A 16,006-nucleotide genomic window follows, 5' to 3' on the forward strand; every position below is an offset into this window, starting at 1 on the left:
GACTTGATTACGATTTTTTTTTAGGAAATCGTCATGCAATCTCAAATCACACCACAATTCAAATATGATTATTTCGAAAACGATACATTGCATAATGAAATTTCAAATTTCACAATTTAATTTTTTAAATTCTTTAAAAAATATTTGATGCATCATAAAATCTTTTGATCAATTTGATATTGATTCTTAAGGAAACTAATCAGTTCATCATAAAATCTCAAACTTTCCCACAATTCGATTATGATTCTTTTGAAAATTATTAAATGCATCAGGACATTTAAAATGTCACCAGTTATCTGATTATAAATGTCACCAGGAATCTGATCATAAATGTCACCAGGAATCTGATTATAATTCTTTAAAACTATTCAGTGTATTATGAATTTTTTTATTTCACCACAATTCAATTTAGTTTTTGCTTTGTTCTTTTTATAATGTTTTGGTACTAATCAGAGATTTTTTTAAGTGGAAAAACTCTTTACAAATTAGTACAATTACAGGGAAGTGGATAATGAAAAAAATCTAACTTTTTGTTTTTGGAAGTTTAAATTTGGAAACATATTCTGGGAAAAAAATATTTATTTATAATTGATTCTAATAGAATCAGGCATGATTACCTTTTCACACCCCTAATGTTAATGCATGACTATCTTGGCCAGGGTTCCTCCACAAGAGCTCTTCAACTGAGAGAGACGGCGCTATTAACTAAAAATACAAAGCAGATGAGTGCATGTTGGGTAATGTACTCAGTTATGTTATTCACATGGATATGGGCTGCATATCCATAACGATGGAACAATACGTGTGGAAAATGGTGGACGTACTGCGCAATGGAGCAACGAACAGACGCCAAAAGAAAAGCAACACAAATATGAATATTATTTGATTACAGTCAAAACAGGAGGTGGAATAACGTCTCATTTTAATTGAAAAAAGGAGAGAAGTTAATACACAGAATGACATCACTGAAACAGTCACGATGACACAGCAAGAAATACATCATCATCATCATCATCATCATCATCAGAGAGGAAGTTGAAATTTCATCCCTAAACCAAAGGAGTAAATCTGCACCTGTTTGAGGAGAATCAGCCTAAAATACTACAAAAACCAGCAAACAGCTTCAAACTAGCAGTAGCAGATGTAAAAATGTATAAAATGATCACCACTTCAAATGAAACGAGGAGAGAGAGAGACAGAGAGAGAGAGAGATTTACAAACAGTTGAACAGTTCTGGTGCACACTGGGAGTTTTTACTTTCATTAATTCATTTTTTTGTTTATATAAAAAACACAAGAGTGTAAAAAAGGCACCACAGGAGGTGAGATACTTTCACACCTTCCACTATTAATGGTGGCAAAAGTAGTAGTAATATAATAAGTAATAATAATAATAATAATAATAATAATAATAATACAACTGTTGAAATGTACTGTATGAAAAATGTGAGCGAGAATTCAGGGCAGATTTTTTCTTTTTTTTTTGCAGTTTTAATATTGTGTCATATGTTTGTGTTGAAACAGGACGTTGTGACGTTACACTATGAAGAGTGACTTTTTTTTTTTTCATTTTTTTAAATATATGTATATTATCAGGCATAAAATCTGATTAACCAAGTCTTTCAGTGCTAAAAGCTGCTTCAACTGATAGAATCTCACAACTTTCTGTAAATTGGATTTATTGGTAAATTGACATTTCGTAAACATTTCCAAACTGGACTGGATTCAGACAGCAGTGTTGAATTTGAGTATGACTTATGACTCAAAGCGTCAGACAAAATTAGACATTCTTTTGCAGCTCTGTTTCTTCTCTGAAGAGAGAAAACGCCGCCATGCATTAAAACAAAAAATCCCCATCGTTTTCAATTATAGAAAATCTAAAATTTTCTAAAATGTAAAAATGCTCAAGGCTGTTTTTTCATATTTTCTTTAAAGGAGTTTCTAGCTAGCTTGATTCATGCCTATATGTACACCACCACCGGAGGAACTCAACAATAAACCTTCAGTCCAACAAAACTTTGGCTTTCAAAGCTTTCGAAAGATGTTTCAACTTACAGTTCACCTTAAATCGCCCTTAAATTTCCTCTTTCAGGAAAAAAAATCAATATTTCAATAAAGATTCCATTCAGTTACTTTTTTAAAATCTTTCTACCATTTAAAAAAACAGAAACATATGTGCTCATTTCTTTTGTAAAGGACTGTGATTATATGGCTTTGGCTGGGCAGTTTTCCTCTCTTTTTTAAACGTTAATTTCATTTTTTATTTTGTTTTATTTCGTTTTTTAAGCTAAACACCAAAAACATCCAAACGGTTTCCCTCTTTCGCTCCATAAGCAACAGGTTACAGTTCAAACTTCATCAACATGTTGGAGAAACACTGAACAGACACAGCAGGAAGAGTGTGGCAGGGCTGGAAAAAGGCCGAAAGCGGTTTGGAATGGGACATAAAGAGAGGACGACTGTACATCCTATTTATAAGGTGTGGGAAGAGGGTCAAAACTGGGGTGTTTGACCCACTCCATCCAAAACAAGGCTGTTGATTGGTTGTAAAACACACGAAACCATCGCACAAACAAGAGAGGGTTACAAAAACTGATTAATATAAAGTTTAAATGCTGCAATAAGGTTTTTTTTGTACAAGTCAGACGAAAACACCTTAGTAAAAATGTCCATTTGCTGCTTGGAAATTCGCAGAACCAAGCGGCGAAGAACCAGTATGAAAAAAGTCTAGTGGTTTTGGCTTAAAGGTGACGATGACTGAACGGTTAGCAAAAAAGCTGCACTGATATGAAATGCATCAATATTACAAACGGCACATTTAATATCAGCTCCTTTTGTTATTGTGCTAAAAAATCACTTCAGAAATGCAGAAAAGAATGAACTACATTAACAGACGGCTCGTAAAAATTTGGGTGTTTGTTGTTTTCACTGTGCACGATGGGTTACAATCGCTGCGTATGCCCTGCATACGCAGAAAAAACGTTTCAAACATCGTTAAAAAAGAGGAAAATGAACCCGGAAAAGGTGCCAGAAATGGATGCAACGAATTCTCAAGCAGCAAACAGCGCAGTGACCACTGCTGCAAAGCCTGATGGGCTTAAGCCATTGACCAGGGGGGCAGCTGGGATGACAAAGTGCACTCCTCCACACCACTAGGGGGCGATGTTGACGTTTCAGAGACGCAGAACACCAGAGGTACCTCTGTGATTGGCGGATCAGGTGGATCGACGGGCCTCAGCAGAGGTGGGAGGGGCTTACATGGATTCTCCCAGCGAATCGTTGTCGTCGTCCAGAGAGAGGGGCAGATAGAGATCCTAAAGGTCAAAGGTCAGGTTACAGGATTGGACTTGGTTGGGAGAAAAACTCACCACTAGTTTTTAAAGAACACAGAAAATAATAGAACAATAGCTTGTTTAACTACACTCTTAAAAAAGGTTCTTCAAGGGTTCTTTAGTAGAGTTCTATTAAGAATCATGAGTTCTATATAGGACCATTTCATGCTTAAATGGCTCTTCGCATGGTGAAATGGTTCTTCAGACTGATGGAGAATGTGCTGCATACGGTTCTGTATAGCACCAAAAGGGGTGCTAAATATAAGTTTGGCATCTCAGCAATAGAAGAACCCTTTCTGGTGCTATATAGAACCATTTTCAAAAAAGTTCTACATAGAATCATATACAGCACATTCCCCATCAGTCTGAAGAACCAGATGGAGAAAGTGTTGTATATGGTTCTGTACTGAAACTTTTTGAAAATGGTTCTGTATAGAACCAAAAAGGGTTCCGAGCTTAACACCGTAACAATAGAAGAACACTTTTTGGTGCTACATAGAACCATATAGAACACATTCTCCATCAATCTGAACAGCTCACCTATTTCACCATGTGACAAACCATTGAAGCCTGCAAATGGTTATATACAGAACTCATGGTTCTAAATAGAACCTTTACTAAAGAACCCTAGAAGAAACCATCATACAGTTTCAGTTTCTAGGCAATGAAGGACCAACTGGGTGAACCAGTCTGCTACAGCGCTACCCTGAGGCAGAGCAGTGCGGTAGTTAGTTAAGAACCTCAGAGACAGAAGCTGATTGTGGGTGAAGCAGATAAACAAATCTGAGCTTCATAATGAGTTTATTTTCAGGGACCCCCAGAATTTTGTTTTTGAGACATCCAGGGGGTTCAGAGGTTAACTAGGGGGTCCAAACCCCCCAGGACCTCCTGGTTTGAGATTCTAAGTGAACTGAACTGGTTGCAAAAGGTGACGTGGAAAACTGCAGACGGCTGTACTGACGATACAGATGAAGCAGAGGGAGATCAGGATGAAGAAGCGCTGCGGTGTTCTTTAACCCTGTAACAGGACAAACAGAGAGAGGGAGGAAGACAGACGGAGTACCTTCTGCTTGCGGGTGCTGCCGGGACTGGTCGGGGTGGAGATCGGAGACTGCTTGGAGATGGGAGTGGACAACTGACTACTGGAACCAGTACCATTAGCTACAGAGAGAGAGGGGGTGGGGGAGAAAAGTGAGTACAGTTACGACAGAGAAAAGTTGAAGAAATTGAATAAAATTACAGTAAGTTTAGCCCTCGTGTGGTGTTCAGGTCTGTGGGACCCGTTTTCAATGTTTACCAAAAGAAAAAATGATGTGATTTATTAATATTTCAGCCTCAGATTCTTGGCCTTTGCTCATTTTCTGTGAAGAACATATAAAACAACCCATTTTCAGTGTCTTCACTCTGTTCACCCCCCACACATTTATATTACACATGTGGTGTTGGGTGAACCCGCGGGGAGTAAAAGTGTGGAGGTGCTGTGTCCTTCACTCTGTTCTCCTCCTACATGGCCTGCTGTTAGTGAGTGTGTGTGTGTGTGTGAGGGTGGACAACATGGACAGGCTGCTGACTGGCTACAGCTGCTAAAGGAGAACCCTACGCTGGACACTTGTGATATTATAAACATCTAGTATTTTTACATAAACTGTTATGGCTGTATTGATTTAAATAAACAATAATGCGGAGGGTCCATCGGACCACTGAGTAACAAACACATCAACACCACACAAGGGTTAGAGAAAGAACTGAAGACAAAAATTAAAGACATGAGAAAAGAAAATAAATAGGAAGAGAGAGAGAGAGAGAGAGAGAGAGAGAGAGAGAGAGAGAGAGAGAGAGAGAGAGAATGTGTGAAAGACAGAGAGAAAGAGAAAGCCAAAAGAGAGGGAAGAAAGAGAAGAGGGAGAAATAGAAAGAGAAATAGAAAGAGAGGAATAGAGAGAGAGAAAGAGAAAGAGCAGAAAAGAGAAAAAAATAAGAAATTCAAAGAAAAAGTGAATTAGAAGTAAAGAGAGAGAGAGAGAGAGGTATAGAGAGAGAGGTATATATATATATATATATATATATATATAGAGAGAGAGAGAGAGAGAGGTATAGAGAGAGAGGTATATATATATATATATATATATATATATAGAGAGAGAGAGAGAGAGGTATAGAGAGAGAGGTATATATATATATATATATATATATATATATATATATATATATAGAGAGAGAGAGAGAGAGAGAGGTATAGAGAGAGAGGTATATATATATATATATATATATATATATATATGTATATATATAGAGAGAGAGAGAGAGAGAGAGAGGTATAGAGAGAGAGGTATATATATATATATATATATATATATATATATATATATATATATACATAGAGGGAGAGAGAGAGAGAGAGAGAGAGAGGGATAGAGAGAGAGTAGTGTAGAAATACAGGAATGTCTGTAAGCAGTGTGTGTCAGTACTGAGGGGGTCCGGCCCTGTCTGGCGCACTGGGGCGCTCGGTGGTCTCGGGGATTGCTAGGAGACCGTGTTTCTGAGTGAAAGTGGTGTGATGTGGCGTGGTGTTCAGAGTGCATTGTGGGTAGTCAATGCTGATCCAGGTTTGTTTTTGTTTTGTGTTGTTTTAAAGAACATAAACACATGTCTGGAACAGAGAGCAGTCTGGAACCGCACTACTGGGAACAGAACAGACAAAAGACCGAAAAACCCCTCAGAACACGCGCCAAGAGAACCGAACACCCAGCCTGATTTACAGCCAGCACTACGAACGTACTCTAATACACTTTAACACGCCGAGTTCCTCCTCTAATGTCTGTTTAACCCTCCGAGTTCCCCATTACCCACCTTAAAACTCCTCCTCTACTGCCTTGTACCTCCTGCTCGTTTGCACACATCTGCACTTTACTTATATTCTTATATTTTTATATTCTGTATTCTTCCTCCCCTTATATATATATATATATATATATGTAAAGACAATGTAAAGAGCAACAGGAATTTTCAAAAATGGAGATACGTGGTTTTCTTCCGACAACAACATACATATATATATATATATGCACTATCCTATGTTTTTCTATTTTATATTCCTACAACGTACAGTCGCATAAGCATTTCAATCCACGTTATAATGTGTCTGACCAATAAAGCTTGATTTGATTTTTATTTTTATTATTTCTGACTTGTTTCTGAAACCAGTGAAGCAAAGTGCAGATTCTAAACTCTCAGTTCATCCTGCATCAGTGTTTGTAAGCAGAAGAGGAGATATTTTATTATGATATGAATTTGATTAAAAAATGCAGAAAGAAAAAAAGGCCTTTAAATTTTTACTATATAAAATAAAATATATATATATATATATATATATATATATATATATATATATATATATATAAATATATATATATATATACCGATCAGGCGTAACATTATGTCCTTGTTTCTACGCTCATTGTCCATTTTATCAGCTCCACTTACTATATAGGTGCACTTTGTAGTTCTACAGTTACAGACTGTAGTCCATCTGTTTCTCTGATACTTTGTTAGCCCCCTTTTACCCTGTTCTTCAGTGGTCAGGACCCCCATGGACCCTCACAGAGCAGGTACTATTTGGGTGGTGGATCATTCTCAGCACTGCAGTAACACTGATGTGGTGGTGGTGTGTTAGTGTGTGTTGCGCTGGTACGAGTGGATCAGACACAACAGAAACAAGGAGGTGGTCATAATGTTATGCCTGACAGGTATATATATATATATATATATATATATATATATATATATATATATATATATATATATATATATTTAATGGTATCAATACTTTTTTTTGCCTTACAGTGTTCGTGTATTGTTACAGGAGTCAATGTGTTGGCAGTTACTCTAATCTTACTCCACCTAGTGGACAAATATCACAACTACCTCCAAAAAAAATTCTCAGCAATGAGTTATAGAATTCAAATGTAGTGAGAATGAATAAAAGTGAACAAGGAAAGAAGAAAGTAAATAAGGAAGAAAACAAGTGAAGAAAGAAAGAAAAGAAAGTGAATAAAGGAGGATGCTGTCTACACAGGCTCCTGATCAAGAAACTCTCTCTGTTCTTAGATCCCTTAAAAGTATTGCCTAACATGGTTCCTCAAGGGTAAGGACAATGGTTCTTTATAGAACCATGAACACTCAAAGAACCATTTGCATGCCGAAGCGGTTCTTTGCAAGGCGAAAAGGTTCTTCAGATTGATGGAGAATGTGTAGTATGTGGTTCTATACAGCATCAAAAAGGGTTCTTCTGTTGTTACAAGCTTGGAATTGTATACAACAGCAGATCTTTTGGGTGCTACATTGAACCATTTTCAAAAAGGTTCTGTACAGAACCACATACAACACACTTTCACATTCTCCATCAATCTGAAGAACCATTTCACCATGCATTACACCATCACTATATGGAACCATGGTCTTTGCTAAAGAACCCTTAAAGAACCATGTTTTTGTAATAAGTGTAATAAGGATCTTATAGTGTTAAAGCAGCATCATATATATCCTTCATCTAAATCGTTTCATTATCAGTCCCACAGTTTTCATTGAGGATGATGGACAGACACACTGAGGGAGTGAGGGAGGGGTTAGTGAGTGGGTGAGTGAGTGAGTGAGTGAGTTGATGAGTGAGGGGGAGGGTGTTAGTGAGTGAGTGAGTGAGTGAGTGAGTTGATGAGTGAGGGGGAGGGTGTTAGTGAGTGAGTGAGTTAGTGATGTTGAAGTGAGTGAGTGAATGAGTTGATGAGTGAGGGGGAGGGTGTTAGTGAGTGAGTGAGTGAGTTGATGAGTGAGGGGGAGGGTGTTAGTGAGTGAGTGAGTGAGTGAGTGAGTTGATGAGTGAGGGAGGGTGTTAGTGAGTGAGTGAGTGAGTTAGTGATGTTGAAGTGAGTGAGTGAGGGAGTTGATGAGTGAGGGGGAGGGTGTTAGTGAGTGAGTGAATGAGTTAGTGATGCTGAAGTGAGTGAGTGAGGGAGTTAGTGAGCTGATGAGTGAGGGAGGGTGTTAGTGAGTGAGGGAGGTAGTGAGTGAGTGAGTGAGTTAGTGATGCTGAAGTGAGTGAGAGAGGGAGTTGATGAGTGAGGGAGGGTGTTAGTGAGTGAGTGAGTGAGTGAGTGAGTGAGGGAGTTGATGAGTGAGGGAGGGTGTTAGTGAATGAATGAGTGAGTGGTGCTGAAGTGAGTGAGTGAGGGAGTTGATGAGTGAGGGGGAGGGTGTTAGTGAGTGAGTGAGTAAGTGAGGGAGTTGATGACTGAGGGAGGGTGTTAGTGAATGAATGAGTGAGTGGTGCTGGAGTGAGAGAGTGAGGGAGTTGATGAGTGAGGGGGAGGGTGTTAGTGAGGGAGTTGATGAGTGAGGGAGGGTGTTAGTGAATGAATGAGTGAGTGGTGCTGGAGTGAGTGAGTGAGGGAGTTGATGAGTGAGCGGGAGAGTGTTAGTGAGTGAGTGAGTAAGTGAGGGAGTTGATGAGTGAGGGAGGGTGTTAGTGAGTGAGTGAGTGAGTGAGTGATGCTGAAGTGAGTGAGTGAGGGAGTTGATGAGTGAGGGAGGGTGTTAGTGAGTGAGTGAGTGAGTGAGTGAGTGAGGGAGTTGATGAGTAAGGGAGGGTGTTAGTGAATGAATGAGTGAGTGGTGCTGAAGTGAGTGAGTGAGGGAGTTGATGAGTGAGGGGGAGGGTGTTAGTGAGTAAGTGAGGGAGTTGATGAGTGAGGGAGGGTGTTAGTGAGTGAGTGAGTGAGTGATGCTGAAGTGAGTGAGTGAGGGAGTTGATGAGTGAGGGAGGGTGTTAGTGAGTGAGTGAGTGAGTGAGTGAGTGATGCTGAAGTGAGTGAGTGAGGGAGTTGATGAGTGAGGGAGGGTGTTAGTGAGTGAGTGAGTGAGTGAGTGAGTGAGTGATGCCGAAGTGAGTGAGTTGGTGATTCTTACACAAAACAACAGGCTATAAAATACTGAAAATTGCACTTTATTTTAAAAGATCAGACGTGCGAGAAAGTCTACATGGACAGAAATGGACATAAAGACAAATGATGGAAGACAAAGACAAAAAGTGATATTAAATGAACAGTCCAGTCAACCAGAATGAATGTGACAGGGGTTAGTGTTTAAAATAAGTAAAATAAAATAAAACAAACAAAAACAAATAAAATAAAATAAAATAAAACAGATGAACAGACATTTATATGATGCTTTTTGCCGTAAAAGTGAACAAATGTCATTTTATTTATGATTTTTAATTCTCTCTCTCTCTCTCTCTCTCTCTCTTTCTCTCTCGCTCTCTCGCTCTCTCTCTGTGTCTCTCTCTGTGTGTCTCTCGTCCATATGTTTCTCTAAAGGACTCGTCCTTGATCTCTGAAATATTAATCAGGTGAAACAACCCAAAGTGACAAACTGTCCACTCAGATTAAACCCCAAAACCCAGCCAGGGACGGGCGAGAGACCTTCTGCCTGACTCACTCTCTCTCCCATCTGTCTGTCTTTCCACCTCTTTCCCTCTTTTTATCTCTCTCTCTCTCTCTCTCTCCATCTATCTTTCTCCATGTCTTTCACCTCTGATCTCTCCCATCTGTCTCTCTGTCTGTCTGTCTGTCTGTCTGACTCTCTCTCCCCCTCTCTCTCTCTCTCTCTCTCTCTCTCTCTCTCTCTCTCGCTCATCCAAAATCTGTCTGTTTGGTCTGCGTCCCAGAGGATTATAAACACTCTGTTGATGCGTCTTGATTGATCTATTCTAGGCTCCGCCCACAGAGCGCTGGTAAAAATCCATTAACCCTCATGAGGATTAATGGAGGAGGGCGGAGTTTAGAGTCGCTCCGTAACGCTGAGTTTTAAACGCTGCACTGCTGAGCTGGACTGTGTTGTCTAATCCAAACTGGGCAGAACTGGACAGGGCAACAAATGATCCACCATGCTGAGTTACATCAGCCACACATCTTAAACAGATGGTTCTTCAAGGGTTCTTTAGTAAAGAAAATGGTTCTATGTAGAACCATACACACTCAAAGAACTCTTTGCATGGTTAAACAGTTGTTTGCATCAAGATAGCGTTCTTCAGACTGATGGAGAATGTGCTGTACATGGTTCTATTATAGAACCCTTTTGAAAAGGGCTCTTTGTAGCACCAAAAAGGGTTCTTCTATTGTTACAAGCTTGACGCTGTACCATTACACATTCTCCATCAATCTGAAGAACGCTCTCTTGATGCAAAGAACTATTTAGTCCTGCAAATGGTTCTTTGAGTGTCAACATATTGAACTCATATGTGTAGAACCCTACATAGAACCACTGTCTTTACAAAAGAACCCTTGAAGAAATATCTTCTGAACTGACAGAGGAATCAGCCCATCAAGCTTTCATTTACAGTGGGGCTAATTTAGAGAGAAGAAGCATCTGGAGGGTCTAAACACATCACTGACTGTGAATACGAGCCGTAGTCTAAGCAGTGTTCCGGGTAGTTGTTAGGAATGGAAAACAGTGGCGGCGGCTCTATTCCAGAACTCTTTACTGAAAGAGTCACTGTGAAACTTTGAGGTTTACCAAGTTTAATCTAGAAGGGTCATAATATGTTCATGTGAAATGGTGTTAGCTTAGAGCTAACATATTAACTAGAAGCCCATAGGGCCGCTAGCAGAAATTAGCACTATTGTAGAGGTGTTTTTGACATCAGGTCCTGAGCTGAAGTCCGATCTCTAATAGTGAATGTTCACCACTCGTTAGTGTTTAGTTTGCAATCGAGACACAATGATGAAAGACCAGCAATTACAGAGTTTGGCTTTTCACAATCAGCTCCGATTAAAACCTCAACTGAAGGACAAGCAGTTCTTTTAATTTTTCTGTAATTAAAAAACTATTTTTCTGCACAAAGAGGACACAAACCGAACGTCTGAGAGATTCGACCAGCATTTCACTCAGAAACACTCAAAGGAAATCAAGATAAAACAAAACTACACTGCAAAAAAATCAGAACAATTGAACTCATCTTAAATATCTATATATCTAAATATGTGATGCTTCTCATTTTGAGATGTCATAGAAATATTATGAGATTATATAACGGATTTGTAGATGTGTTATACCTGTTTGAAGTCATTTTGTTAAGTAATATTATCTCGCTACATAGATCATTTTGCTTGTTTTGAGCAGATTTCTTAAAAGTACCTTCTCGTAGGTAAAATCATCTGCCAGTGTAGTGAGGAGTGTTAGCATACTTAGCGTGTAGCATAGAGTTGGGCGGGATGTGTGTGGTGAATAAATCTGCGTGTGAAACTCGGCTCAGGGCAGGATCTGTGTAGAATTAGTGTAGAGTTGGTTTAGTGTAGAGTTTGTGTTTATCACATAATAACGTTCTCACTGGACTCGGCGGGAGATTTGCTGCGGCGGACGGGACCGGGACTCTTAGCAGAACCTCTCTGGCCTTTAGGGGTCTTCATCACCCGGCATTCTACGGAGAGAGAGAGAGAGAGAGATACAGAGAGTAATACAGACAGACAGACAGAGAGAGAGAGAGAGAGAGAGAGATACAGAGAGTGATACAGATAGAGAGTGATACAGACAGAGAGAGAAAGAGAGATACAGAGTGATACAGACAGACAGAGAGAGAGAGAGAGAGAGAGAGAGAGAGAGAGAGATACAGAGAGTGATACAGACAGACATGAGAGAGAGAGAGAGAGAGAGAGAGAGAGATACAGAGAGTGATACAGACAGACAGAGAGAGAGAGAGAGATACAGAGAGAGATAAAGACAGAGGAAGAGACAAACAGAGAGATACAGAGAGAGAGATACAGAGAGAGAGAGAGTGAGAGATACAGAGAGAGAGACAGAGAGATACACAGAGAGAGAGAGAGTGAGAGATACAGAGAGAGAGTGAGAGAGAGTGAGAGATACAGAGAGAGAGAGTGAGAGAGATACAGAGAGAGAGATACAGAGAGAGAGTGAGAGATACAGAGAGAGAGTGAGAGAGAGATACAGAGAGAGAGAGAGTGAGAGATACAGAGAGAGAGTGAGAGAGAGTGAGAGATACAGAGAGAGAGAGTGAGAGAGATACAGAGAGAGAGTGAGAGATACAGAGAGAGAGTGAGAGAGAGATACAGAGAGAGAGTGAGAGAGAGATACAGAGAGAGAGAGAGTGAGAGATACAGAGAGAGAGTGAGAGAGAGATACAGAGAGAGAGAGAGTGAGAGAGAGTGAGAGATACAGAGAGAGAGAGTGAGAGAGAGCATTAGCCGTGCATTTTTCAAAAATTTACAGCCAAATTTTAGCCGAAATATCAAATTTCCTCTTTTTCCCTCCTTTTACCTCAAACGTAGTCGATCAGCTGTTTGGGTGTCTGAAGTTTTGCTTCTTTAGTTTTAGCAGTGAAGCGACGAGGCTAACACAGCTAACAGGTAATGGAGTCTTTTAGCAACCAGTTTAGCATCATGCCAGCATCATGCGCTCTTAAAAAGACTGTTCTTCAAGAGCTCTTTAGTAAAGAAAAAGGTTCTATATAGAACCCGTGAACAGTCCCTTCGCATGATTAAAGCTCTGCTGCTGTTATGATGTCAAGCTTGTACACAATAGAAGAACCTCTGTTGGTGCTACACTGCAAAAAATAGTATCTCGTCAAGTGAAATTGTCTTAATTCTAGTCGATTTATGTCATATTTTTTCTTTTGAGATGGTTGTCCACTTACTATAAGATTATGTAGCTTAAATCTAGACATTTATAACCGTTTTAAGTAATATTATCAAGTAAAATTATCTCCCTATACTGGCAGATAGTTTTACTGGTTTTAAGCTCATTTCTTAAAGCAAGCAAAATTATCTGCCAATATAGTGAGATAATTTTACAAGTAAACAAATAAACAAGTAAAAATAAGCTTACAGCAGTCTCAACAGGAGAAATATTAGATTTATTAGATTTATTAAGCAGATTTAAGATCATTTTACTTGACAAGAAAAACATTTTTTGCAATGTAAATATGTAAATAGAACCATTTTCGCCCAGGGTCTTCATAGAACCATATACAGCACATTCTCCGTCAATATGAAGAGCCATGCAAATGATTCTTTGAGGGTTCATAGTTTTATATAGAACATTTTCTATACTAAAGAACCTTTGGAGAACCATCTTTTTTAAGTGTGTACCTAAGCGATTGTCTCTAACCGAGCGGAGTTCTTCAGTGATCTCTAATAGACCTGATTGTGTGCACTAGCGTAGCTAAAGACAGTAGTAGCATCTTAAAGCTGTACTTTAGTCCATGTTTATAGATAAAAGTGAGTCATATGAGCTGCGTCCCAATTCAGGGGCTGCGTCCTTCAGAGGCTGCATTTGAAGGCCGACTGCATCACAGCGGCGCGACTAGGCTGTCCCATAACGAAGACTCCTTCATAAGCGGCTGAGAAACGTGTCCTTCTTTTCCATGGAAACCAAGGATCCAACGGGTGGATCCTTCACCAGCCAACATCTCGAGGTTCACTGTGTGCCGGCGAGGATTCGAGAACATGGAGGCGTCAGCAGAGGAGCGAACGGCGACTGAGGAGACACTTTAAATGAAAGTGTTGGGTTTAAAGGAGTCGAATAGCGAACAATACTAATGTTAAAGAAGCCAAAACTTTTTGTTTTGTTTTAGGGAGTAAAGAGCCGACAGAGAGAAGCATCTCCAGCTCTAATAAATGAAAAAATAAAAAAGTTTCTGGCTCCACCTTTAAAGAGCTTTAAAAGACCTTGACAGGAGCGGCGTTTCGTGACGCAGTGGTGAGGGCGGGAACAGCGGTGCTGTGACACAAACAGGAAATCCGCCGTAGAGCCGACCGTCTCATTTCGGTTCAGCCTTCGAAGGATGCAGCCCCTGAATTGGGACACAGCTCCAGTATCAGGAACCACATAATCAAGTCTATTAGAGACACTGAACACCTCCACACAGCCTGAGGGAAGAGACCGGGCGCTGATTTAGGCCTGCATGATAACTGGTGGGGTGTAAGCTTTCATCACCTGTTAGCTACATTAGCCTCGTATCTTCAGTGCTACAGCTAAAGAAGTGAACTTTAGACTCTAAACATGTCTTGCCTGCTCAACTACGTTTGGAGTTTGGGTGTCGGGGGCTGCCCTGCTACAAAAAACAGCACAGACCAGCATAAAAAAACAGCTTATGTTGTGTTTTGGATGCTGGTATGCTGGTCAACCAGCATGACTATGCTGGGGTGACCAACTAAACCAGCACCAGACCAGCACAGACCAGCTTAAACCAGCATGAAATGCTTGTACTGCTTTTTTTCAGCAGGGTAGGGACACCTGGGTAATATTTTTGGCTGAACTATCCCTGTAATTTTTTCATTCTCTTGTCAAAAGTCAACAGAACGTTTTAATAAAAACAAAACAAAAAATAAGAGCACTGACAAAACAGACTGGACACAGACTGGACACAGACTGAACGCAAGAGGGACAAAGACAGATCCTGTCTGTCACACTAAAAACAGAGAAGTGTATACACACACACACACACATATATGTACACACACACACACACACACACACACGCCCCTTAGTTTAGTCTACCCTCTGGAGCCATTATCTAACACCTGCTCTAAACTCCCCCGGGACAGAAAGTGGAACAGTCCGCCCTCACTGAGGGCAAATACCATTACCCCAGAGTGGGGGGTGAACAGGGATTTAATCAGTGAAATTCAATCAGTGAAATATTCTGTAAGAGCCATTTGTGCTTATGTTAAGTCAATTACAGGCAGATACTGAGACAGTGTACGTACAGTAGTGTACCTGCAGTTACAGTAACACTGTGATTGTAAATACTGTTACATTATGACAGTAAATACTCAAATATCATTCACTGTGTGGGGGAAATAAACTAAATATGAATGCTGTAAAATTCTGATTGTTAAATACTGTTAATTAGTAAATACAGTTAAATTGTGTTTTTAAACTGTTAAATTATAAATAATGTTAAACTGTGTTTATAAATCCTGCTAAATTGTAAATACTGTTAAATTGTGTTTTTAAATACTGTTAAATTGTGTTTATAAATACTGTTAAATTGTGTTTATAAATACTGTTAAATTGTAAATACTGTTAAATTGTGTTTATAAATATTGTTAAATTGTGTTTATAAATACTGTTAAATTGTAAATACTGTTAAATTATGTTTATAAATACTGCTAAATTATAAATACTGTTAAATTGTGTTTATAAATATTGTTAAATTGTAAATACTGTTAAATTGTGTTTTTAAATACTGCTAAATTATAAATACTGTTAAATCATGTTTATAAATATTGATAAATTGTAAATACTGTTAAATCATGTTTATAAATACTGTTACTCATAACTGTAAATACTGTTGAAATGTAAATTCTGTTGAAATGTGTTTGCAGCTGTTAAGTTGTAAATATTGTTAACTGTGTTTTGTGTATATTTGTGCATAATAATCGAATTGATTGTTCACCACAAAATGTGTGACTGGTTGAACATGATCCATGTTTCTATGGGTTTGAGAGGAATGCTAAATAAATTAAGCCTGTACTACTTTTTCTTATTATTATTATTAATAACACAAACCACCAAAGGACTAATAAACACAGATACGACACAGATATTGACTGTCATCGTTTGATGGAGCTCAGAGAAATGAATATTAATCAGATTCCTGTGCAG

At 39.0% G+C, this 16,006-nt stretch overlaps 1 protein-coding gene across 2 annotated transcripts in view; it reads right to left on the reverse strand.

Moving 5' to 3' along the window:
- Positions 1 to 905: 905 nt before the first annotated feature.
- LOC118814899 (neuronal migration protein doublecortin-like) overlaps positions 906 to 16,006 on the reverse strand; it is an 82,956-nt gene continuing 67,855 nt past the window's right edge. For both annotated transcript variants that reach the window (XM_036580770.1, XM_036580769.1), the window contains 3 exons: positions 11,712 to 11,801; positions 4,395 to 4,492; positions 906 to 3,313 (listed from right to left, as the gene is read on the reverse strand). In XM_036580770.1, the coding sequence (XP_036436663.1) occupies positions 3,254 to 3,313; positions 4,395 to 4,492; positions 11,712 to 11,801 (248 nt within the window). In that variant the 3' untranslated portion in view covers positions 906 to 3,253. The remainder of the gene's footprint in view (positions 3,314 to 4,394; positions 4,493 to 11,711; positions 11,802 to 16,006) is intronic.

This window comes from Colossoma macropomum, unplaced genomic scaffold (assembly GCF_904425465.1).
Source record: "Colossoma macropomum unplaced genomic scaffold, Colossoma_macropomum, whole genome shotgun sequence".
NCBI lineage: Eukaryota > Metazoa > Chordata > Actinopteri > Characiformes > Serrasalmidae > Colossoma > Colossoma macropomum.